This window comes from Equus asinus, chromosome 12, assembly GCF_041296235.1.
Source record: "Equus asinus isolate D_3611 breed Donkey chromosome 12, EquAss-T2T_v2, whole genome shotgun sequence".
NCBI classification, from domain to species: domain Eukaryota; kingdom Metazoa; phylum Chordata; class Mammalia; order Perissodactyla; family Equidae; genus Equus; species Equus asinus.
Window position 1 is genome coordinate 83,669,337 of NC_091801.1, and position 25,645 is coordinate 83,694,981.

A 25,645-nucleotide genomic window follows, 5' to 3' on the forward strand; every position below is an offset into this window, starting at 1 on the left:
CCATCCACTCACCCATCCACCCGCCCAGGTATATATTTGTTCTTTTTTCCTTCCATCCATCCATCCATCACCTATCCATCCTTGATCCATTCACCCACCTATTTGCTCACACCTCTGTTCATCCATCCAGCCATCCACTCACCCATTCATTCACCTCTAATACCTGTGCTACCCTCTCAATCCCTCAGTCCCTCTGCCCATCTATCCACCCATCCATCTGTCCATCCGTTTGTCTACACACGCACCCATCCACCATGTAGAAGGACGAAGGGTGGACATGAAAGCACCACCTCCCCAGGGCAGCAGGAAAAGCCCTGGACATGGAATCCTGCAGACTGAGCTCCAAAACCAGCTCTGCCTCCTGAGAGCTAGGTGACCTTTAGAAAACCCCTCTTTTCTCTTTTTGGGCCTCAAATTCCTGATCTGCAAATGAAAGGTCTGACTGTAGGGCTCCTAACCCTGACAACTGGCTGAGTGTGGAAGATAAGTCAATAATATTGCAGGGAAAACTAACTGGGCCTGAAACACGGGGCGTGGTGATGTCCTGTCCTGACGGACACTTCCCGACACACTGCAGAGGCAGGTGGGAGCGGGAGGACATCCCTGTGTGGCGGAAACTGTGGCTGTACCTCCAGTCCTGAGCCCCACTCACCTCATCTATGGGACAGGAGTTCCTGATCTGCAATGGAAACAGGGCGACAACAGCAGCACACCAGGGGGCCAGGCCCACAAGCGAGCTGGGAAGGGGTGGGACGGGGGTCTGAGCCTGATGAGGTGTCCATGGACACAGGGGCTGCCCGTGCCACCGCCTCCTCCTGCTCCTCCTCCTGCGCCTCTTACTCCTGCGCCTCCTCCTCCTGCACCTCCTCCTCCTGCGCCTCCTCCTCCTGCACCTCCTCCTCCTGTGCCTCCTCCTCCTGTGCCTCCTCCTGCACCTCCTCCTCCTGCGCCTCCTCCTCCTGCTCCTCCTCCTGCGCCGCCTCCTGCTCCTCCTCCTCCTGCACCTCCTCCTGCTCCTCCTCCTCCTGCGCCTCCTCCTGCTCCTCCTCCTGCGCCTCCTCCAGGTCCTCCTCCTCCTGCTCTTCCTCTTGTTCCTCCTCTTGCTTCTCTTCTTCTTCTTCCTCCTCCTCCTCCTCACTGTCACATCTTCCTTCCAAGGTCCAGGCATCTGCCGATCCTTCTGACCTGGCGGCCCCTCGGTGCCCATGGAGGGAGCCACGCTGCTGGTTTGTTGCTTCCCTCTTGAGATGAGGCTTTCTGGTGGTGAGGGCCCCTGGCAGGCATCCCCGCTCGCAGAGTTCTTATTACAGAGAGGCTGGCCCTGGGCTTCCGACAAGTGCACCGTGCTTGTCAGTCACAGCCTGCGCTTTCTACTCCAGGAGGCCTGAAAGGACCAAGCCTGGCAGAGAGGTCCCAGGTGGAGGGCCTGGCTGCCCTCCACATGCTGGAAGGTGGCAGGACATGAGCTGAGACAGAGCCCCAAGCTGGCATCAGCAGACACAACCTCCAGTCCTTCCTCCGCCTCCACCCTGCAGGGAGACCCTGGCACAGCCCATTTCCTAACTTGCTGCAGCATCACCAGTGTCATGTGGCCACCCTTGGACATCCTGACTTCTGAGTCTGATGGCCACTGACAGAGAAAAGGGGGGCCAGCAGTGGCCCAGCCTCTACCCTCACACCCACAGTGCACGCTCACTGCACTCTGGCAGAGCGCAGGCCTGGGCTCTTGCGGCCAGCCGGCCGGCCACCCATCCTGTGTGTGGCCTGCCCCATCTGGGCTTTCCAGGCAGGGGAGGGACACTGGGAAGGGACACTCTGCCCCACCTCCACCTCTTCACCCTGCCCACATTCCTGCTGTGGTCCACACCACTGCCCCCTCCTACTCTCTCTTCCCCTCTAAGGTGACCAGAGTCCCCTTTCCAAGCACAGCTTTGGCTTCCCAGAGCCCCCAGGGAATGAGGGCATCGTCCATCCATCTGTCCCCAGCGCCCCTCCCCGCTCCCACCGGCACGGCCCCCACACGGCTGTCCACACTCCGGCCTGCAGTGTCCTGAACTTGCCTGGGCGGCCCGTCCTTTAGCCTCTGCACACACCGTCCCCTCCGCCAGGACAACTCCTGCTTGCCTTTAAGACGGAGCGGGCACTCTCTTGGGAAGCCCTCACTGCCTGCTGGCCCAGGGCCCTCCCGGTGCTGGCCCAGACCCCCTGCACCTGCCCGAGGATGCCTGCTCTTCGGGACAGGCTCGGCAGGGGCCACTTCTGCATGTCAGGGCCTAGCATGGAGCAGAGAGCCAGAGTGGCTGAGGGAGTGGGCGGAGGATGGCTGCCAGGCCCTCTTGCTCTGACGGACAAAGCCTGAGACTGCGTGGCCCAGTCGTGTGCTCACGTGGCAGCCATGGGTCAGCAAGGAGGCCCAGCAGCTGGTCCCCAAGGTGGCTCTAAGCCCATCTCAAGCAAATAAAAGTCTGAAATCTGTCCCCCAATCCCTCTGAGCCAGCCCACGTGTCCCAAGCCAGGTTCTGTTCCCTCCAAGCAGGGACGACCCATCCCAGCCTCCAGCCAGGCAAGGCTGGATGCGGCAGGCAGAGGAGGGGGAGAGTCAGCCCTCCCCTGCGGCCAGCCCCCTCCAGGAAGGAGGCAGGAGGCAGACGCCTGCAGCTGCTGCTCGCCCTCCGGAGGAGAAGGGAGGAGCCGCAGAGCTTTCTGTGGGGCAGCTCTGCAAGCGTGTGGCATGCTCCTGGGGAACCAGGGCCACCTCAGCGTCCGTGGCACTGAGACCCACCATGCCAGCCCTGCTCATGCTCTTCACTCGCTCCTGCCCTCATGCTCCCGCTGGGCCGGCCAGGCAGGCAGAGGCCCTGCCCCCCCTCAGTGGGGGTGCAGACAAGAGAGGAGGCGGTTCCGACCACCTGGGCACAGACCCCACTGCCCCACCTCTCCCCCCACCAGTCCACTTGCTCCGAGAAGACCCGGTGGGTGAGGCCCTCCCAAGGGCGGCAGGGGCTGGCCTCAGGGGGACAGGATGGAAGGGGCCGTGGGTCGCGGGCTGTCCCCTCACACTGACTTACTTGGTGCCGGCTGGCTCCAGCCAGGAGCTCGCTGGCTGCCTCTGTGTGCGAGGACGCAGCCTCAAGGCTGGCTTCAATACTCTCTGCAAATCAAGACAACAGAAGCAATTACAGAGTGGAGACCCTGAGCACACCCTGAGGACAAGCCCAGGGAGCCCAGGCCCAGGGGCTGCGGGGAGTAGCATCTGTCCCCCAGTGGTCACAGGGCCTCCTGAGAAGCAGAGGCTGCAGGAATGGGTACAGGTGACCTGCCTGGCATGGGCACTGGCTGGCCAGAGCCACCAAGACAGAGGGCCAGGCAGCACCCTTCGTGGCAGGGGCCGCTCACTCAGAGAAGGACAGAGGCTGGGCTCTGCGCCACCTCTGCACCCCTGGGTGGCTCGGCCCCCACCCTGGCCACGGCCTCTGAGAGGCTGAGCTTGGCCTCCGTGCATCTCACAGAGCTCCTGTGAGGACAGCCGGGACCGGGTCTGTGCACACCTTTCTCTAGACACAGGGCGCTGGGCGTTAGCACCTGTTGGCCTGCAGCATCAGGCACGGACCAGCCGGTTCCAACTACGGCGGGGGGCTGAGTGGGGTCCAGGGAGTTCGGGCGGGGGCCTGGAGAGGGCGTCAACAAGCCCCCAAGATGTCATACCAGCAGCACACCTGAGCCGCCCTGATGAGGCCCAGGGCAGCCCCAGGAAACCAGAGGATCCCACTCAGCATCAGGTAAAATGCGCCACGCCCCTTCAAGGCGCACTGTGAGCGTAGGGCCAGGCCAGGGGCATGGGGGCAGTGGGGCATTGAGACTGCACACGCGGCCACAGTAGGAACTAGGTTTGAATTCAGGTGAGGGCTCTGAGCAACTCTCTATGCTGTTCCCTCTTCTACCCACGGGAAGGTGCCCAGTGCACCCAGACACAGGGCTGGGAGCCAGCACAGGGCCTGCACTCAGTGGAGACCAGCGCTGTGGCTGCTGGCAGATGCGTCAGACGCAAACACACATTAAGTACATTAATGCCTCAAGGAGGAGAGACAGGCCTCCAAATTCACGCATTTCGGTGAGACTTTGGAGGCAGAAATGGTTTAATTCAAATCATACACCTCCCATGGGGCGCTGAGCACCTGGGCACCACCCAAGTGGAGTGCGGCACAGGGGCTGGAGGCTCGGGGCAGAGAAGGTCCCCCTACATGTAGGCATGGCCCACACAGCGCCTCCTCGGCCCAGTGGGTGTGCTCCAAGGGGCAGTCCACCTGGGGCCCCTCCAGCCCCAGCTTGGGTGCGGTGGGGAGGGCCAGGGCACCCCCACTTCTCTCACATGGGCAGCGCTGGCCCCCTAGAAGAACAGAACTCTCCATGGTCCTGCCCCATCGAGGGGCACTGCCCTCTGCAGCCAGCCCGGAAGAGAGCGTAGGGAAGGCAGAACCAGAAGTTTGGTTACTCCGTCCATGGCCGCCACTGTGGCAGGACCAGCCCTGCAGGCAGGAGGCGTCCACCCAGGGCCCTGCCTCTGCCCCTGCCCACTCACGTGCCAACGAGCCACCGTGCACCCCCAGACCCGGCAGCAGAAGCCTGGTCTCGCTCCCGTCACGGGAAGAGGTGGAAGCAGAGAGCGAGAAGAGCTGCCACTGGGAACAGAAGGCAGCAGTGTCTGGGCCAGCACTGGGGGCCACACTCCCAGTTGGGTCTTTGTACTGCAACCACACACAGCCTGGGCTGCACCGGGACCTGCCCTCAGACTTGGACAAAGCCTGATCCTGGTATGCACCAAGCCTGGGCCCTGGGGACACTGTGAGCCTGACTCTGCCAGTAACACACCACCCAGCGGCGCGAGTGAGGCCACAGCCGAGGCCCCCACGGACCAGAGAATAATGTCTTGGAGGCCCAGGGCTCCGGGCACAGGCTACAGGCCCAGGGCTGCACCATGGGCGCTCCTAGCCTGCACAGCACTTCCCAGGTCAGACTCAGCTCTACCCTGGGAGCTCCATCGCACAAGAGACCCCAGCTCCCCGCTGGCTCCTCCTCCCGCAGCCCCCACCAGTGACCTGCAGCACCCACAGCTCATGGCCAGCCAGCCTTCGCCTCGTCTCGAAGATCCCAGGCCGGCCGGGGGCAGCTCTGCAGGGCCACAGGCCCCCAGCTAACTTTAGTCTCGGCACAGGAGGCGCTCAGAGAGAGCTGCCCCAAACGGCCTCTACTCCGGGGGTCTACGGGGCACCTAGACTCTGGGCCAGGCCTCCAGGGGCCAAAGAGAACCCCCTTCAGCACCGCTCCCCCCAACATGTGTAGGAAGCAGGTGGATGTACCCCAAGGCACAGCCACCATGGGGCCTCAGGGGAGATGGCCCCGGCAGAAGCCCCTGCACTCTGTCCACTGGGTGTCCCCACCCTCAGCAGCCATGCTATGCCCCTGCAGCCCTTACTCTGCTCAAGCCACAGGCCAGTGCTGACCCAGAGGGAGGAGCTGGCGGGCCTGGGCCTCCAGGGGTGGTCTCTACCCCTGGCAAATCAGGCTTTGCAGCCACTTTCCTGCCCCTTATCTCAGTGCCACCAGGGGAAGTCCTGCCCCCATTCCACTCTCACTCAGTCATTCAACAAACGTCAGTGACTGTCAGCACTGTGCCAGGCCACTCCCAGGAGGAACGCACAGCACTAAGGAACCAGTCAGCCAGCTGCCCTGTCAGAGGAGAGCCCAGGGCCATGGGGCCAGGGTGGGCAGGGACATCTGGCCTGTCTGGGCCTCACCACAGGGGGTTTGCTGAGCCAGCACAGGCAATAGCTAGGACAAACACAGACATCAAGTTCCTGCCACACTCCCAGGCTGGGGACTCGTGGGACGGGTCTGAGCACCAAGGGCCATACCAGTGCCACCACCGCCAGCCCCTTCTTGGCACCCACAGTGTGCACACTCTGCCCTGCAGTACCCACAACCTGGCGTGGCTCTGGCTGTAGGAAAGCGGGCTGGCCTCCGCCAAGCCTCAGAGGTGGCCCCGCCCCAGCCATCGCCCCCCCTGCCGAGGCCAGCCCAGACGGCGCATCCGGGGCCCACACATCTGCCCATCGGCGCGGTGCGGGCTCGCCCTGTGCTGCCCCGCCCACTGGAAGTCCTGCTGCGGCCATCTGTGTGGGTGTTTGTGGCCCCTGCTTATGCCCAGGAAATTGAGTCTTGCGGTCCACTTGGTGGCCCTCAGAGGGAGCTGGTCCTGCTCCCAGCTGTGTCCTCAAAGTTCTTCAAGCAGCTCCCAAAGAAGGAAGGGTCCCGCGGGGCTCGGCTTCGAGGAGGGGTGGAGACGATGCGCAGAGAGCGGAGATGTGCAGCGGCGTCTCGAGGAGGAGGAGCAGCAGGAGCAGGCGCAGAAGGAGGTGGAGGCAGGAGGGAGCCGGCATGGCCCCTGGGGCAGGTGTCTGTGAGGCAGGAAGGCCCAGCCAACACCTCATGCCGCCCTCACCAACCACAGAAACTTCCAGCAAAGAGGGGCCCTGGGGTGGGCTCATGGGCTCAGGGAGGGGTCAGCGTGCCCTGGGAGGCTGAGAGCCACCAGACACCGCCCTGGCCTGGGGGCTGAGTGACCCCAGGAGAAAGGCCCACATGATGAGAGCGCAGGAGGGGTCAGAGAGTGGGTGAGGCCACCCTGTCCCACACCCAGGACAGAGGCGCCAGGCGGCAGGGAGAGGAGCTGAACTGGGCCGCTGACGGCAGAATGGCCCTGGCCTCCAGGCCGTGGGAGGCTAGGAGCGCTCGGGCGAGTCCCCTCGACTTTAGCTCCGTGATGAACGAGGGTCCCTGATGTCTCTGGAGGCCCTTGGCTACACTACATCATCTGGGGGCAACCTCAGAAGGACCCCGAGCTCAGGCCTGGGATGAACCTGAGCCCTGTTCCTTCACTCCCAAGGTGGACAGGCCCCTTCCCGGCCCTGAGCCTCAGTTTCCCCATCTAGAAGCAGATGGGCCAAGTGGGAGATGACCATTTCCACGGTCCCTAGCGCTCCCTGAGGGTCTTGCTCTTGGTGGTCTCACACTGGCAGCCCTGGGCATGGGCTGTGGGAGGGGCCCACTTACTTGGCAGGGGCTCAGTGGCCTGGCTCTCGCCTGGGGGGGCTGGGGCTGAGAAGGTCTCGGCCACCATGCGCTCGACGGGCGTGAGGATGAGGCCAGGGGCTGGGCTGCCCTCAGCAGGGGCCCGCGGGCACTCTGCCAGTTTCTTGCGCACCACTCCGCGCAGGTCCCGCCACTTGTGCTTGAGATCGCCTAGGTCCCTCCGGCAGTAGCCCAGCGCGTTCACGGCCTGCAGGATCTTGTTCCACACGCGGTGCTTCCGGGCAGGCGTGCCCCGCAGCGCCCCAAACAGCAGCGGGTAGTGGCGCGTCACCCTCTGTACCAGCACCTCCGTCTCCTGGGGGCTGAAGTTCGGCTTGCGTGTCTTGGTGCGGGAGTGGGGGCCCAGTCGCAAGGGCACGGAGCCTGGCCCGGGCAGCAGGGCAGCCATGGCCAGCTTGGGGCTGGAGCTCTGCCGGCATGTGGCCTTGCTGCTGCTGGACCCTGGAAAGGCACCAGAGGCTGAGGGGACGAGCAGGGCCAATGGCTGGCTTGGGAGCAAGGGGACAGGGCCATGGAGAACAGAGCACCACCAGGCTTGTGGCCCAGAACCCTCAATGCCCCTGTAGAAGGGTACAGCAGTCCGTCATCCGTCAGTGCAGGAACACCCATGTCAACACGCAGTGGGCTGCGGGGGCCATGGCTATTCTGGTCCCCAGGTGCCCCACCCTCCTCAGACCCTGACCATGGCTGCTACAGGTCAGCCTTCATCTGTGCCTCTCCCCTCCCCACCTGGGAGGTGGTCCCCCCGATCAGCCCATCACTGAGACTGAGTCACATCTGGGTGACATCTGGAGTGGATAAACCATCCTGCACACCCTACCCTCAGCCAGCCAGAGGCGGAAATGGCTGCAGCCGCCATGCTGAGGCCACCAGGGGTGAACGGGAGCAGGTGGGGTCCTGCGGAGAGGGCGCCGTGAGGAGGGCAGCCCGGCCGAGAGCTGTCCAGGCCGCGGAGCAGGGCACGGCGGGAAGCCCGGGCTCTGAGGAAGAGCAAGGGCAAGCCTGCCGGGCAGCAGCCCAGGGGGTGGCATGGCTCACCCTGTCAGGGGTTCCATCCCCGAGCGCAGCAGCTGCACAGCATCGGGAGGAGGACACGCGGGAACTCAGTACCTCCATGTTCCTGTTCCCAGCCTGAGAGAGAGTCTCAGGCACAGGAGGGGCCCAAGTGAGGCAACAGTCGGGCCAGGGACAGGGTGGAGGGTGGGCAGGTGAGCCCCCAGGGCCAGGCTGGGGGCTGATCGTCTGCCAAGTGGCTCTGGGCACTGGGTGCCGGCTTCACTCTTCCGGCAGAGGAATAAGAGTTCCCACCCCTCCTGCTCAGGGCACCAGGCTCTCAGGTAGCCACAGGAAAAACCACATGGCTACCTGATGCGGACGGGCCAGACCGGTGGGGCTGAGGCCTTCGTGCGGAGGAAACACGGAAATAGCAGGGACATTGGCCCCCTCCCAGCAATGCCCTGCCCCCACCACACACTCGTCCTGAGACGTGGACGGGGACCATCAGCAGCAGAACCAGGACTCCAAGCTCGCTCACATCATGGGCCCCACATCTCCAGCACTCTCCACTGAGGTATTCACTGCAGCCACAACCCGTGCCCCAGCCAGGACAGCCTGTCCTCACTCTGGGGAGTCCTTGGGTGGGGAAGAAGACCCAGGGTGGGGGGCATGGAGGCCAGGACTCTAAATAAGCAGAATGGATGGGCCACCCTCTTACATGAGCCTCCCCTGCCCGGGCCTTCGTCAGGGGTTGGGGGAGACCCGGGGAGGTAGGGAGAGAGGGCAGCAGAGGTTCAGACTCCACTACCTGCCCTGGGCCTCAGTCATCGGGAGGCAGCTCTGCCCACACCTGGGGGAACGGGCAGGTGGCTGATTACCTACCGACAGCATCTCCTTGCTCTGACACCACAGTGGCCAAGTCCTTGATGATCTGGTTCACATCCAACAAGTCACTCTGTGGAAAACAAGATGACAGCCATGAGGCGCCTGGGGGCTGCAGGTGCAGAGGTCAAGCGCATGGCCATCAGAGAGCGCTAAGGGAGAGTCAAGAACCAGGAATGAGCCCAGAGTCACCTTACAAGTCAGAGTCCAGGCTGGGATCTGAATACTCTCTCCTGACTCCAAGGTCACACCTCAAGCTCTCCGAGCATCCCAGGGCCGAGAGTTCCTCACTAGGCACAGACCCAGGGACAGCTCCTGGAGGGCTGCAGTCTAGTGCAGGGCAGTGCCCAACACTGTGCTGCAGGCCTGGCCGGGGGGCGAAGAGGCTGTCCCAAGCAGAGCACTCTGTCTACACTGCCTACAGGCCCACGAGTCCTATAGACACTTCACTCTCATACTCACTCGGGAACTCCCTGACAGAAGGGTCCTGCCTTTCCCTCTCTGGATAACGGCACCCAGCATGGGCCAGCACACAGGCGCTGCTCAGTAAATCCTGAAGGAGTGGGACGGATGGATGGATGGATGAGTAGATGGATGGATAGGTGGATGAATGTATGGTTGGAGAAATGAATGGGTTGGTGGATGAATGGATGGTGGGTGAATGGAAAGATGGATGGATGAGTGGGTGGGTGGGTGGCTGGATGGATGGACAGATGGCTAGACAGATGGATGGATGGATGGATGGGTGGATGGATGGATGGTAGACAGGTAGATAAATGGATGAGTGAATAGCTAAATGGGCAGGTGGGTAGATGGGTCGATGAATGGATGGTTGGATGGATGAATAGGTAGGTGGATGGACGGATGGACAGATAGCTGGATGGGTGGATGGGTGAGTGGGTGAGTGGATAGATAGTGGATGGATGGATGGTGGATGGGTGGATAAACAGATGGGTAGGTGGATGAATGGGCGGGTAGGTAGACAAATGGATGGATAGGTGGATGAATGGATGGTTGGATCATTGGTTGGATGGATGGATGGATGGATGGATGGGTGGATGGGTAAATGGGAGGATGATAGCCCCACTGCTGTCTAAAGACTGAGTGGCTTTATGAAGCTGGTGAACAGGGTAAGGAGCAAAAACTTAGACCAGGAGAACTTTGGGATATCTCCTCCCCTGGCATGGCATGCTGGCCTCTTGCATCCTTCATGCTGCTCAACTCCATCCTAACTCCATTTGCCCAGCAAAGTAGCAATGATGCTCGCGAGGGACACGGTCACACCCCGCACAGACCACACGCCTGGAGCTGTGCTGGGGGTACACACATACCACCACCTTTATACCTGGCAGCACCCGTGAGGGGAGGTCACAGCACCCATCTGATAGTGGAAGTTGGGGGGGCTTGAGAGGGTCCATGACCTCAGGGGCCTCTCAGAAAGGGGAGAGCTGGGACTGGCACCTGTGCCCACTGACACAAAGCCTACTCCTTTTCTGACTGCCGCCCTGCAGGGGACAGCTCCTCCACTGCCCAGCCACATGACCCTCAGCAAAGCCGTTCACCTTGGAGCCAGGTTTCCTCACTGATCACCTGGGTAAAAGCAACCCTTCGCTCCTTGGAGCCTGGCACGTGGCCAGGGTTGAGCCAGGCCAGGGAAGGCTCCTGCACGCCTGTGAGACCGGGAGTGGGTATAGGGGGACGCTGCCCAAGCCCACCCACTCTGCAGCTCATTTCGGAGCCTAGATTGATTTCTGCAAAGGTCATTTGACCCCACTGCAAAGTATTACAGGGAAATTAATTTTCTTTTTAGGAGTGTTCTGGGAAATGAAGCAATTAGCATGATCTTAAACTGACACGTGCTATCAATTGCAATTCAATGAGCGGGCTTGAACATGGGGCAGGGAGGGCGGCTACGCTGGGGAACAGGGCCCACGGCCGGGAAGGGGGTGGCCAGTTTGGGGCCTGCAGGTCTTCACTCTGAGGGGTGGCAGCAGATGGGTGGGTTCTGGGAGGTCCCAGGCCTGGGCCCATTTCTGGGATCCGTCAAATCCCACTACAGCTTCCCTGGGTGAGGCCGCTGGCTGGGAAGGCCAAACTTAGGTTCCACGCTAAGGTTGAGAAGTCAAGGTCACAAGACGAAGGATGCAGGCTGAGCTAGGCCTTGGACAGACCGGCCCCACCTCCACAGACTTACAGGTCCCGGCCCCAACCCCATCATAGGCTGGCTACTGACTGATCACACACCAGGCTTGACCTTGGCCCCTGAGTGTGCCTGGGCCTGCCGTCAACAGAGGTCTCTCTCACATGAGCCTGGCTTTGGGTGTCCTTGGACTCAGGGACTTGTGGGGGCCTTTCTAAGGGAACTCAGTCTCCCCACATTGTATGAACACACCTGCTAGTGTCCCACTTCAGAGGGCAGATGAGGAAACTGAGTCACCAAGGGGTTAGGGGACTCTCCCAAGGACACATGGCTGGTAGTGGTTGGAGCCAGCATTACTCCCAAGTTTGGGCTGACCTGATCCAGGTCACTACCACCTGGACCCCACCACGCTGGGTCACTGCTGGTAGCAGGGCACCCCTGGCAGTTATAACACGTGGTCAGCACCCAGGGGCTCCGGGCTTTGCTCGCGGGAAGGTCAGGTGGTGCAGCTGCCTGCACGTGCAGGGTTAACGTGTGCAGGCTGTATCCCTTCACGCGAGCGTGGCAGCTGAGGGCCTCAGCTGGTCAGAGCTGCCTGTGGCCCTTCCCAGCCTACAGGGACACAGCCTTGGCAATGGAGAGGAGAGGGAGGGGTGTCTCTGAGCAGGGACATGAGCCCGGTGCCCCTGGGGGCCCAGGACCCTCAGGCTGCCTGCTAGGGTGGGGGTGGAAGCCAGAGTGGCTGTAAATCACTGTGGCCTGGCCTTGGTGTGAACACAGCTACTGCACTGGGTGCTTCCTGTCTGGAGCAGCATCAACCCCAATAACCTGGGACAGCCCATGAGGGAATGGGGGGTCCGCAGTCCAGCAGGGGAGGCCCCCTTTGGAGATGCAGTGGCCAAAGTGACTGCCCAACTCGCTGTAAAATCACTGGCGCCATGGCCGCTGACCAGGGCGTGGCCCCTTCCGGGCAGGAGGTTTCTGTAGCAAGCAGCCCTCCGAACAGTCAGTGCTGTTTGGATGAGGCCGAGGATGGCTGCCAGGAGCCGGCACCGGCTGGCCCTCTCAGGCTGGGGTGCCCCGCCCAGGCCCCTGCCATCCCCTCAACCACACCAGCAACACCTGCCAGGACCACGCACAGGACCATGTCCAGAGTGGGACAGACAGAGCCAGGTGGGCTGCTGCCAGGGGCTCCCATCCATTCCTGGCTAGCCAAGCAGAGATGCCTGGGAGTGGCAATAATGCGGTCCACTGGCGTGAGCTGAGACACAAGGTGTTTGCTCGTGCTCCAATGCCCAGGGCACTCTGGGGGCGGTGGAGCCACAGGGGAGGTGGGGCCTTACTTGGGGTGACCCACACTGGACAGTGCCACCAACAGCACCAGCATCTCAGCGTCCAGAACTCACCATCAGTGTTGTGCATTCACTGCCCTCTTGGAAATCAACAGGACCTTCCACATGGACGGCCCTTTTTCATTTGCACTCTCCCTCTTCAAAAAGCCTGAGGCCCAGACTGCTGACCTGCGCCCACCCCTCAGCAGACGGTTCAGCAGACCTTGCAGGAGCAAGGCCAGCCCCACGTCCTCAGCAGACAGCCCCCCCTCAGATCCGTGGCCCCTCTGACAAATTTCATTCATCTTGAACAGAAGCTCAGGCTGGGCTCCAGGAACAGCAACGCTAAGAAGCCCCACCTGTGCACTCCAGGAAACGCCTTCTGCAGAGGGCCCTCCCCCATGACTCAGACACGATTCAAGGACCCCTTCTGTTCACCCAGGACACGGCCAGGCACAGACCCCCGGGTTCTCAATCTGTGCCTTGTACACGAGGGGCTCAACAGCTTGTCCCCTGACCCGTGGGACAAAAGGCCTGACAACCAACTGTGAGCCCAGCTTCCCTCCCACAAGGCCCGGCCTTGGGTCCCTCAGAGAGCCAGCTGCCCTGGGGCTCGGACACACCCTGGTCCAGCCACCCCTTCACCCCCCTACACCCAGCTCCTTCCGGCTGTGCTCACTCCTGCCAGCAGGAGAGAACCCCTCTTCCTAAGTCTAGAGATGCTCGCCTACCTTACAGCCACAGCTTCTCCTTATGGCGAGAGCCCCCCACCGCCCCCGCAGCATTACTTCCGAACAAAGACTCTCCCTGTTCAAACACATCAGCAAACACGTTGGGGGATGAGTGTGAGGGTGCCCCAGGGCCACGCACTTCAGCTGGTCTGAGGCCGCGGGAGCGAGGGCAGGGTGAAGGGGACACTGTGCAGGGACCAGGATGACCAGTAGGCACGCTGGAGCCTGACCTTGGCCTTGGGCCACCCTGAAGGGGTCAGCAAGATGTGCTCTCCACCCAGAGCAGACAAGACTGCCAGAAGGGGGTGGCAAGCTTGGACCCGCAGACTCCTCCTGGATCCCCAGGCAGCAGCCTCCTACATGATCTCAGGCTGGCTCCGAGGGGCTGCTCAGGGCACGGGGACCCCAGAACCCCAGCTCCTGGCCAGATCAGCCTATGGGCTCAGTCTCCCTCCTGCCAGAAGGATCTGGGGCTGGAGCCTGCGCCCTGCTGACTGTCCTAGTCGTGGAGAGCAGGAAGGCCCTGGATGCAGGGCAGTGCGGTCCCCGCCCTCTGCGCATGGCAGAGCAGGGAGGTTGTGCCTCCTCCTCCAAGAGCACTCTCGGGCACCGGGGCTTCCCATGGAGAACGGACAGGGGCTGTATCTCACTCACCCCAGCACCCAATGCTTGTCTGCAGAACGGACGGGGTGATGGGGAGCTGGCCATGCCCCCGTACCTGCAGCAGAACAGGGCAGGTGCAGGCGGCTGGGCTCTGGAGCCGGGCCTGTCACTGACGGGGGGCAGACCTGATGACGGGCCAGGAGAAGGAGGGGTCCATGAAAGGGGGTGCAGATGGGCAGCCTCAGCAGCAGGGAGCAGCACATACAGAGAGGGAGTGTCTGGGCGCAGGCAGCTGGCACGGATGGTGTCCCCTCAGTCACTGTGCTGGGTGCCTGGGCACCAGGCAGGGCTCAGCTCCTGACGGAGGATGCCAGGGCAGGTGGAGCCACCAGGAGGCGAAACGGGAACCCAGTTCCAAGCAGAAGTTCAGTCCCCAGTCTTGGAGTTCGAGCTCAAGGCCAGGCTGGTCGCGGCTTGAGGAAGGGGGCCTGCCCTGGGGGCCCAGAAGCCCCTGCACAGCTGCCCCAGGATGGAGCCCCCGGGGGCGTGGAACAGCCCAGTTGTGACGCACGAGGGTGGCAGACACCGAATCGTGTGCCGGCCGCGGGCACCAGGGAACCAGGGAGCAGGAGAGCAAGGGAGAGACTAAAAAAACACCTTAAATTAGTAAATGTTTAAATCATGCAATTATTTTCCTGATTGCTTCTAAAACTAGAACTCATTAAAAGCTCTCACGGAATCTTCTTTCTCTTCTTTTACTGGCACTGCAGAATAACAACCTTGCATGGGACATAATAAAACCTTAGTGTGCGTGTGTGACCGTGTGTGTGTGCGTGTGCGCATGTGTGTTCCCTTCATTTTCAAGAACGAAAAGAAAGAAAATACCACTGCATTTTCTCTATCACACAATCTCTTCTTATAATTAGGATCTTGGCAACCATCCACCTACGAAGACAACTGTTCCAGTTAATGGAACAGCCAAACTTTATTTGATTTATTCACGTATTTATAGTCAGATATCAGCCAGACCAACCACCCCCTGCATTCCAGCTGCACAGTGCCAAATACAGGGTGGGAGCTGGGTCCCGGAGGCTCTGCCCAGCCTGGAGGCCTTTCCTGGCCCCCTCCTCATCCCCAGCCTCCTCCGTCCTAGGCCTGCCAGGTAGCCATGGCAACAGAGCAGCTGGTGGGCTCTGAGTGCTGCACCTGGGTCAGGTGACACAGCCACTCTGGAGCGGAGCAGGGATCGCCAGCCCCACAGGTGAGATCAGATGAGACAGACCCAGCAGGGGAGGCTGGCGCAGACACAGCAGTGCTGGCAGTGACCTGGCTGTGGGCAGACGGGTGACGCTGGTTCCAGCTCAATAGGTTGGACCAGTGCCTGGCAAGCCTGCCCATGCTGGCAATGGCTAGGGGCACGTGCCTATGTCCTTCGACCTCCCCTGCCCTAGAGAGACTGGGCACTGCCTGGCCCTCCAGACAGGAAGGGTCAACCTCAACCAGGGTTAGGTAACACGGGGGCAGTGGAGCTGGGCCTCACGGGCTCCTTTCACTCCTGGCTCCTGGGCTCTGCCACCACCTCATGGGGCAGCCTCGGTGACCTCCTGCATCCCTCCCATCTGGGAAAGAGGTTGACCCAGAGGTAGGCATCAGAACATCACGGGTAGGACAGCCCTGCTCTGGAGTCAGGCAGCCTGGGCTCCAGTCCCAGCTCTGCCACACAGGCTGCGTGGCCTGGGCCAAGCGATGTGACTTCTCTAAGCCTCTGCTTCATCTCTGATAAAACTGTAACACAGGCGTGCTCGCTCTCCAGGGCTGCTGTGTGGGCTGATGAGAAGACGCATGTGAACAAAGGCAGCAGTGCCCTTTCATTAAGACACAGATCTCCATGGAGTCCCAATGCATACGACTTATTCATCCATTCACCTGCCACGCATCCAGGCCCTATCCATTGACACCCCCACCCCCATCCATCCATCCCCCACCACACACCCCGCATCCCTCAACTATCCATCCATCCACCATCCATTTGTTTGTTCAAGAAATAGTCACTGAGTGCCCAGAGTGTCCTGCATCCTTAGGGACGACTGAAACAGACAAAAATCCCTGCCTCCACGGGGCTTACATTCTTGTGGAGGGAGATAAATAATAAGATAATTAAACAGTATGTTAGACAAAGCAGAGGGGGTACTTTAGAGGGATAACATTTGAGTCAAAACCTGAAGGTAGAAGGCAGCCAGGTGCTCCAGCACCTGGGGAACGAGGTTCCAGGCTCGGGACGGCAAGTGCAAAAGGGGCAGGAGCAGCCAGCGCATCTGCAGAGCCGCGAGGGCTGGGGCGCAGGGGGGCTGCGGAGCACGTGTCCCTCACGGTCATGGGGTGTGCAGCTGCCCCACTGGCACATGGCCACACCATACACCTCCCCTCCCTCACGCTCCTCCTACAAAGTGACCTGGCATGTGTCCCTCAAGAGGTGGGGACAGTGGTCCCTCCCTTGGGCCGGGGCAGGCCTTCGTATCTGCCTTAGCCAACAGCATGCGGCAGAGCTTTGGTTGCATGACTTCCAAGGCTGGACCACATAAAATTAAAAACCCGGATTCTCCAAGAAGCCGGGAAGAGCCCAGCCCACGGAGACCAGAGAGCCTTCCTTCCCCAGGAAGACGCAAACCCTTCCCGAAGGATCTGGGCCATGATGGCGTCAGCACCAGGTTCGGTGCAACCTCAGCACCCGTCACCACAGCACCTGCCCTGGGGGCTAACCCTCAGTTAGGGGGGGCTGCAGGGCCCCATGGGGGAGGGACCGGACGGGCAGGAGCCAAAGGAGCCTGTTGTACCCCTAGCCCCAGCCCCAGCCTCCCGGGCCCTTCTCAGGTGAGCGCCTCGCCAGGCAGTTAAACTCTGCAGCAGCATTTTCACCTTCCCGCCAACAAAGGTCTTTCATGTCCACTTAACCCTCCCAATAGGCTGAGAGACTGGTGTCACTGTGCCCATTTTACAGATAAACAACCTGAGGCTTCCAGAAGAGACCCCCTCAGGGTCCTGTGGCCAGGCAGGGGGATGGCTGAGCCTGAGACCCAGGGCCAAACTCTCACTTTCCCCTGTGGCCAGGAGGTGCCGGAGGCCAGCCAGCCCCCTCCCCATGAGGGGACCAGGAAGCTGCCCTGCATGTCCAGGAGCGGCCTCTCCCTCCTCCGTCACCCCTCCAGGCCCCCTGCCCACTGTCTGCAGTGGGACCACTCTTCCCGCCAGAACCAGCTGCTCTGGTGGTGACAGGCCACATCGGACCACGGGTGACCTCGGCTGACTGGGTCCTGTCAATGGGTACTGGCCGTGTGTCCACAGGGACCTGGAAGGCAGGGAGTCAGCTAGGGGCAGGAGAAGAGGGCACCCTGGCCCAGTCCTGGCACTGGTGACCTTGGTCCCACTGGGGGAGAAGGGACAGGGGCAGCCCACCCAGAGGACAACGAGGACTTACCCCGCCAGAGGGGAACAAGGAAGTCTGGGGCTGGGAGGCGGGACTGAGCTGTCCCGGGGGCTGCGGAGGAGGACGTGGATCAGAGCCCGCCTGAGGGCAGCAGAGCCGAGGGCAGCAGGAACACAGCGGGTGCCCCAGGCAGAGCGGCAGGGAGGCCTCATGGGATGGAGCAGGGGTCCCCGTTAATATCTGGGGTGCAGGTGCCGCGGGCAGAGCTGCGGGGTGGCCTCACCAGGATGGAGCAGGGGTCCCTGTTAGTATCTGGGGTGCAGCCACTGCGGGCAGAGCTGCGGGGCAGCCTTTCCGGGATAGAGCAGGGGTCTCCATTAGTATGTGGGGTACAGGCACCACAGGCAGAGCTGCGGGGCAGCCTCGCCAGGATGGAGCACTGGTCCCAGTTAATATCCGGGGTGTGGGCACCAGGGGCAGAGCTGCAGGGTGGCCTCACCAGGATGGAGCAGGAGTCACCACTGGCATCTGGGGTGCGCGAGCCATGGGCAGAGCTGCGGGGCAGCCTCGCCAGGATGGAGCACTGGTCCCAGTTAATATCCGGGGTGTGGGCACCAGGGGCAGAGCTGCAGGGTGGCCTCACCAGGATGGAGCAGGAGTCACCACTGGCATCTGGGGTGCGCGAGCCATGGGCAGAACTGTGGGGCAGCCTCGCCAGGATGGAGCAGGGGTCCCCATTAATATCTTGGGCAACAGCGAGGGCCCCGAGTGCCACACGGAGGGAGCCAGCCACAGTGGTGGGGACATCTGGGGCGGCCTTGGGGGACAGACAGGCCAAAGGGAGAACATGGGTCCAAGGGCAGCCTTGTTCCCAGGAGGAGAAGGAAGCCGGGGGACTCTCACCCATGGCCCTGGAGCCCTTTCCTCTGCTCCTCTGGGAGGAGGGGTGCTCCCTGGAAAGGGACACAGTGGGGGGCTCAGAATGTGCAGGGTCTCATGTGGACCCCCGGGCAACCCCCCTACCCCTCTAGAGAGGCAGCTCCATCACCTGGCCTCAACTCCGCCTGCGGCCCAGGTGTCACCACAGTGCCACCCAGGGTGCCCCACTTTCCAGTCTACAAAGCACCCCAGCCCATTATAAGGGCCCCCCATTTCTGACTGCCCCATAGGACTAGGACACGGGCTCAGAGAGGGGACCTGAGGCCAGAAGGGATGAGAGGGGTGCTGGCTCTGCCTTGCTGTGTGGCCGCAGGGCCCCAGCTCTCCTCTCAGGGTCCCCACATGCTCAGTTCAGAGGCACGGAATGGAGGGCACACGGCCCCCAGGAATGGGCATGGGGACTCAGCCCTGTAGGCCAGACCCCAGGGAGGGGAGGGCCAAGCTGCAGAGGAGGTGGGGCTGGTTGGCAGTGTCTGCACCAGCTCTGGCACAGCTGCAGTGGACGGACAGAGGGCCGAGGGGCAGCAGACAAGCCCGCGGACAGAGCTGCTGGCCGCTTGGTCGCCCGCTGGCCCATGGTGGGGAGGGGCAGCAGCTCCTGGATGGGACTTAATTGGGTGCTCAGACACCTCCTGGCACACCCCATCAGTCCTGCTTCCTCCCGCGCGCACCCAGCCTCGCGCCGCTCAAACCCAATTACAGCTCGTGCTCTCAATAATGAGATGAAACAGCCTTTCCCTCTCCTCTCCACCCCAGACAGTGCGCCAGCCAGGAGGCTGCGAGCCACCAGCACCGGCCCCAGCAGCACCGACACCCTGACACGCCGGGTCCTGGGAGGTTGGGAGCCTCACAAGGGCCTGCCCACCTGGAACCAGTGTCAGACAGATGGCCTAGGCTGGGAGCCCAGAGACCAGCCAGCTCAGATTCAGGGGCAGGGGGAGGAGCCCCAGACAGAAGGCCAGGTGCCTGGCACGAGGTGGGTGGGGCCCCAAGACCTGGCTCCTGCACAGGCGGAGCTCCCCTCAGCCTGGTGTGCCCAGGAGGGGCCCGGCGACACAGGGTCCCACGTTAGCAGCCAGCGGTGCCCAGGGCAGGGGTCAGACCATGTGGGCTGCAGCCATGTGGCCCCCACCAAGAGGAAGCACATAGTGATGTCCTGCCGTAATGGGAGCATGTGCCTGGGACGCGTGTGCCCCAGCTGGCAGTGCTCCAGGGGCCCCCCTCTGCCACAGCCTTCCCATCTTGCTTCTCTAGCCGGCAGGGGCTTTCCAGAGAGGTCTTCTGCACCACGGGAGCCTACAGGCCACACACGGCTGCTCTCAGTGCAGCGAGCCGGCTCCTGAAGCACCCAGGGACACAGCTCTCGACCGCCCAGATGCCTTTCAGGCTCCCCCTGCCCAAGGCTGGTTTCGCTTTCTCTACTCTGCTCTCCTAGAGGAAACGAAAGGAGAGAAGCCCAAGGTACATGGCATGGAGAAACGCAGGACTCACGAGGCCACCCACCCTAGCCTGCGGTCTGCGGGGAGGGGGTGGGGGAGGGGGTGTGGCCAGTGCCCGTCTCGCTGGGCCTCCAACCCCGGCACAGCCCCACGGCACAGACCCGCGACTCTCCCTAGCACTCCACGCACATCGGCAGCTCCTCTGAGAGAGGGCCCAGTACTTCTCCCAGGAGGGAAACTGAGGCCAGAGAGGCCTGGAACTGGCCTGGCCACAGGCTGGCAGGCAGCACACCAGGATGGAGCCCAGGCTGGGAAAGCATGCATGGTCCAGGCCCGGGAGGCCAGGGGTCAGGACAGAGGACAGCTGAGACCAGGCCCCAGGACACGTGCGCCCAGGCCAGGAAAGGCCATCTGTGAGTGGCCAGGCCTGTGGGGTTGCGCTGGGCTGGGGCACCCCCGTCGCCAGGGCCAAGCAGTTCTGCAGGGCGAGTGCAATGAGAAGGGCTGGACAGAGGCAAGGGGTGGGGGCAGTGCACGGAGCCTTCTGGGCCAGGCATCTGGCCACAGGCACAGGGACTAGTGTGTGGACAGAACAGGGAAAGCACAGGGGCACCAGGTGCCGGCACGGTGCAGGCACCCCACACAGTGGCCAGAGAGGGGCAGGAGCAGGGTACCCACTGTGTCCACAGGCTCCAGGCCCCCACACACCCCTGGACAGTGACAATGCCGAAAAGTGGGCCCAGGACCCCGCCAGCAGGCAGAGACCCGCCTGGACGGTGAGCCGAGGGAGGACAGGTGAGGACCATGGCGGACGGGAGCAACTCCCCAAATGGGACTGCAGGAGGGCGAGAGGCTGCTCGTGGGGTCCTAACCCAGCCTGGAGGCGGGCAGCCCTGGGCAGGGGTGCAGGACAGGCCTCTATCATCATGGGAGACTGGCCAGTTTTACAGGTTCATTCAACAAGCATCTGTCAAGCCAGCTACTGCAGGACCTGGGGACTGGCCCCAGTAACAGACAGAAGGGTCTCTATTCTGGTGGACAGGCAGGCAGTAACTAGGCCAGCAACCAGACTGACGAGAGCCTCAGGGCGTGCTGAGGCGGGTGGAGAGCAGAGCAGGGCGGGGTGGCAGCCAGCAACAGCGAGGTCTGGGGAGGGGGTTCCAGGCCGGAGCTGCGGCGCGAAGCCCCTGAGCAGCAGGTGAGGTTCGCTGGGTTTCCCAGGAGCCAGGGGGCAGAGGTGGGGAGGAGAGAGGTGGGGCCGTCTCAGGGGGGTCCGGGACAGGGAAGGGACACAGGATGTTGTGCCTACATATGGGGAGCCCCCAAAGGGTCTCGAAGGACACTGTGCTGACAGAGGGCTGGCTGTCCAGGAAGGTCAGGTGGAGGTCTTTACAGATCCCCTGGGGGCAGGACACCCTCACTCAGAAGCCAACAGGCCAGGTCCCAGTGGGCCCCCTGAGCTGAGGAAGGGCCCAGAACCCCTGACGGAGGCCTGGCGCGCCTGCTCTTCAGTCTCCTACCCATTCACCACCTGGTCCCTTGCTAGCCAGCCAAAGCGCCCATGAGCTCCCCTGACAGCCCCCAGAGGGCCCGCCGCACTCTGCCATGACACACGGGTGGTCCCTTGCTAGCCAGCCAAAGCGCCCATGAGCTCCCCTCTCAGCCCCCCAGAGGGCCCGCCGCACTCTGCCATGACACACGGGTGGTCTGAGATGGCAGGGGCTGGGAGAAAGAGACCATCCCTTGAGCCGCCCATTTCACAGATGAAACCACCAAGGCAAGTGGTGAGTTCCAGGTCACCGGCTAGTTAGGGGAGCCTTGGGCCTAAAGCAGGACATGGCCTTCTCACCTGGCACTCTGTCTTCTCCCACAGGACGACTTGGGGACAGGGAGCGAGAGGGAAAGGGACAGCAAGTGGAGCCACCACCTCCCTCAGTGCCAGCTGCACCCTCAGCGCCAGTCCTACATGGGACCCAGCGTTCACCCTATAAATGCCTGCCGGAGGCCATGAAGCAGGAAGGAATCAGATGTGATGTTAACCCGCTACTGTGACTTTATTCCATTTTCTGGGCCTCAGTTTTCCCGTCTATCCACACTCCCCACCACCCACCCAATAAGAGTAAGTCCTTGACAGCAGACCAGAGCCCCAAACAGTACTGGACCCAAAGTGTCACCTCCGTGACTTTGTGAATGCACACAACTGTGCAAATCCAGAAGCCCCGGAGATGTGGGGGGATGGAGTAGGGGACAGTGTCGGGGGAAGGGTAGGGGGCTGGTGAGAGGATGGAGTCGGGGGACACAGCGGGGGGTGGTCAGGAGCCGGCTCAGTTCCACATGGAAAGTCTGCAACCAGCCAAGGCGTGAACCGTCACATGTCTTCCCGAGGCTGTTCCCACAGCCCCGGCCCCAAAACACCCGCCAGGCCCCGCAGCCCGACCCCCGCAGGCCGCTGTGGCTCTGCACAGACAACTCCCCAGAGCCCTGAGCAGTTGGCCTCTAGGTCATCCTGGAGGGGCCTGGGGACACCGGCCTGCCCTTCAAACCCCAGCCGGGCCTCTGTGGCCTTCAGCCCACCCACCTCGCTACATACGTTTAAGATGTGCTGGAGGAGGGCTTTCTAAAGGCTAGTGACAATTTGTGTTTATTTTTCCCATTTCCAAAGACCACAGGGAGAGAAGGAGGGAGGGAGGCAGGGAGCTGTGGCGCTCGCTGCCTTCCAAACCTCTGCCCCTGACGTCCATGTCACTGCTCTCCAGCTGCTGTGCTGCAGACGAGGAGAGCGAGGCTATGAGGCGAGGCTGGCCACTGCCACGGTCCCCCACTCACTCCCAGCTTGGCTCTTAGGGCCACAGACAAGACTGACAGACTCAGGCCAGCCTCATGTTAACATGGTCCTAAGTGGGCCCAGAGCCCCGGGCCCTCCCCCACTGGGCCCAGCCCCTCATCTCAGCTGAAGCGCTGCAGGGGCCTCCCCATGGGTCCCCCTGCCCCCGTAAAGCCCGCCCCTCTGCCTGTATTCACCACCTAGAGAACCAGAGCCAGCCAGGGCCTGGCTGCCTGATGGCTGAGAAACCCGCTCACACGGGGCCCAAGCTCCCCTCCTCGGAACCCCACCCCAGGGCTGCTGACTGCCCGTCTGCCCCCTCAGCCCGTCAGCCACCAGGAGGCTGTCCAAGGCCCCGGCCAGCCCCAACCGCGATGCCACCTGGGAACCCCACGGCCTACCCTGCAGCGCTGCTGTCAGGGTGAGCCCCCCGCCTATGCAGGAGCCCCCAGCCTTTCCTGGGGACAGCCCTCTCCCTGCCCACATCCTCATGCCTGGGGCCCAAGGAGGCACCTGCTCTTCCACTCCCTGGATGCCAGGACAACGCTAAGTCAATTGAGAGTAGCCCCCTCCTCGGCCCCCTTCATCCCACCACGCACAGGCGGTCCAGCAGCCCACGGTGTGCCCCAGGGGCTGCTGGGGGCTCTTCCTAAGAGGCTTTCAGTTCTTGAGCTAAAGGAAGAAGCAGTCCCCCCACCTCTTGGGCCTCCCAGTACCCCAAGTCACCAGAGGTGACAGCTCCTGGATCTGTTCCTCAGCTTCTCCGGGAAAAGCAGGTTTTGCTGCCACAGAGAGGGACAAAAGTGTGTGTGTGCGTGTGAGTGTCTGTGTGTGTTTGGTCCATTTGGATGGTCTCAGCAAGAGGGAGGCCCATCTTCTACTAGCAGCTCTGCGCCGCCTCCTGCCAGGGCCGCCTGGAACAGCGCCTTCTTCTCTGAGCAGTGAGCGTGGGGCGTGGGCAGGGTGGGGGCACTGACTGAGGGCGTGAGAAACAAGCCCCCCTCCACCAGGCCAAAGCAGGAGGGGCCCCAGAAATACAGGGGCCGAACCCTGCCTGCCATGGGTCATCCACCTCCTTCTAGGACGTAAGATCTACTTGTTGTAGACAGAGCAACAGGTCCTAAGTAGTGACTCAGTTTACCAGCTTGCCCAAGTCACTATTTATCTAGACAAAGCTGCCTGTAGGGAACCTTCATTCCAGAAATCTGGTCCCTGGGAGCTCAGGACTGGCAGACCCTGGGAGAGCAGCTGCTCCTCCTCCTCCTGGAGACATGGAGACCCAGAGGGAGGAGGGGGCGCGCCATGGCGATAGGTGGGGACTTGGACCCCAGTGCCCACAGCTACACACACTCAGGGACTCAGACCCCACCACGCACAGGGGCCCAGACCACCACCACCCACAGAGCCAGCGTGTCCCTGCCAAGCCACCCAACTGCCGCATTGTAAATGCACTTCCAGCACTCAGAGACAGTTACCTGCAAGCTCACTCGCACACACGCACATGTGCACACGCATATGCCGGGTCCTCACCTCGATCTGCAGGATGGCCTCCTCACGCAGCCGGATGGCCTCCAGGTCCTCCTCAGTGATCTCAGGAAGCAGGGCCTGCTCCTGGCCCTGCCACACGCTGTCACCCCCGTTAAAGATCTTCTCATCGTCAGCCAGCTCGGCAAAAGGGGCCCGGGGACTCTGCTGATGACAGACACAGAGCTGTGACCACCAGCGCACCTCACTGCCACCAGGCCCAGGCCACGTCCTCCTCCCGGTTCCACCTCAAGGCTGGGCCTCAGCTCCCAGGTGCCCAGAGCCTTGGGGAATCTGCGAGCCCCCAGGGTCCAGCTCTCAGGCAGGGCAGAGGAGGTGGCAGCCTAGACCCTGCAGCCCAGATGGGGCCGTGGGCCTGGGGCCTCTGCCCTGTCGCTGGGGGGTGGTCCCTGCAGGGCCATGGGGTGCCAGGGGCTGGGGCAAATGGTGGGCAGGGAGCAGGAAGAGGCAGCCACTGGGCCCCTGCCCTTCAGCCTATGTCCCAGTCACAGGCCAGAGGTGTGGCTGCCAGGCAGGGGCTGTGAACATGAGGTGTGGACACGACACACAGCGGGCACAGATACCCCCAGGGACGGTATTCCTCACATGACCCCCCTCACTCACACCAGGGATCCCTGACCAAGCCCGAGGGACTTTTTCAAGTTGTTTCATTCTTTTTTTGTTTTGTTTTGTTTTTTTCAGAAAGATTGGCTCTGAGCTAACACCCACTGCCAATCCTCCTCTTTTTGCTGAGGAAGATTGGCCTTGAGCTAACATCTGTGCCCATCTTCCTCCATTTTATAGGTGGGATGCCGCCACAGCACAGTTTGATAAGCGGTGCTAAGTCCGCACCGGGGATCTGAACCAGTGAACCCCGGGCCACCGAAGCAGAGCGCGCAAACTTAACCGCTACACCACTGGGCCGGCCCCACGTTGTTTTACTCTTTACTGATTAATTTACCAAATTTTGAAATTCACTAAAATGGTGGCTCTTCCCTTCAATGAACTCAATTTGCTCTCCGATGGGACAATCTGGGTACAAGTGAGCTGACATCCTCCCCTCAAGTGTCAGATCCTGAGTGGGGGTTCGGGGCTGCCTGCCCCGACTCCAGGCGCCCAGAGAGGTGAGGGAGGGGAGGAGCAGGAACAGGACCTACGCCAGAGCCACGGCTCCACATGTACATTTGTAATTTAACTGAGAATGTGCAAGAACGAAAACTACTGATCTGCACCCCACAGCCCCTCCCCCAATAGGAAGCCAGAAACGCCGCTCCCGGCTCCCCACCCTCCCCGCAGTCCAAGTGGCTTATCTTCACATCGGGTGTGTGTGCGCGAGTGTATATGTGAATGCTGTGTTTGTGCGTGAATGTCATGGCTATGTGAATGTGTGTATGTGCAAAAGTATGCGCATGTGTGTTCGTGTGAAATCAAAAGGGCAACAAGAAAAGGCAGAGAGGACAAACAGAGCCACAGGAGGAGGGCCTGGCAGCCAGTGTTCCTTGTCTCCCGTGTGTCACACTCCTTCCACCCAGCTGTCACTGATGCTCCCGACCGCCCTGCAAGGAGGAGCCATGCGTCAATCTTATAGATGCGGACACCGAGGCTGGAAGAGCCAGGACCTGAAGCTGGGGATCTGGTTCCAACTCTAGCAAAGAGGAGCGCC

At 62.0% G+C, this 25,645-nt stretch overlaps 1 protein-coding gene across 34 annotated transcripts in view; it reads right to left on the minus strand.

The window, feature by feature from the left end:
* TSNARE1 (t-SNARE domain containing 1) overlaps positions 1-25,645 on the minus strand; it is a 169,445-nt gene that overhangs the window by 55,832 nt on the left and 87,968 nt on the right. For 10 of the 34 annotated variants that reach the window (XM_070481738.1, XM_070481732.1, XM_070481733.1 and 7 more), the window contains 3 exons: positions 23,989-24,150; positions 9,028-9,100; positions 3,069-3,151 (listed from right to left, as the gene is read on the minus strand). In XM_070481738.1, the coding sequence (XP_070337839.1) occupies positions 3,069-3,151; positions 9,028-9,100; positions 23,989-24,150 (318 nt within the window). Of the gene's footprint in view, positions 1-1,219; positions 1,385-3,068; positions 3,152-7,110; positions 7,591-9,027; positions 9,101-23,988; positions 24,151-25,645 lie in introns of those variants that run through there. The other 24 variants (XM_070481739.1, XM_070481735.1, XM_070481736.1 and 21 more) reach the window with 7 other exon arrangements.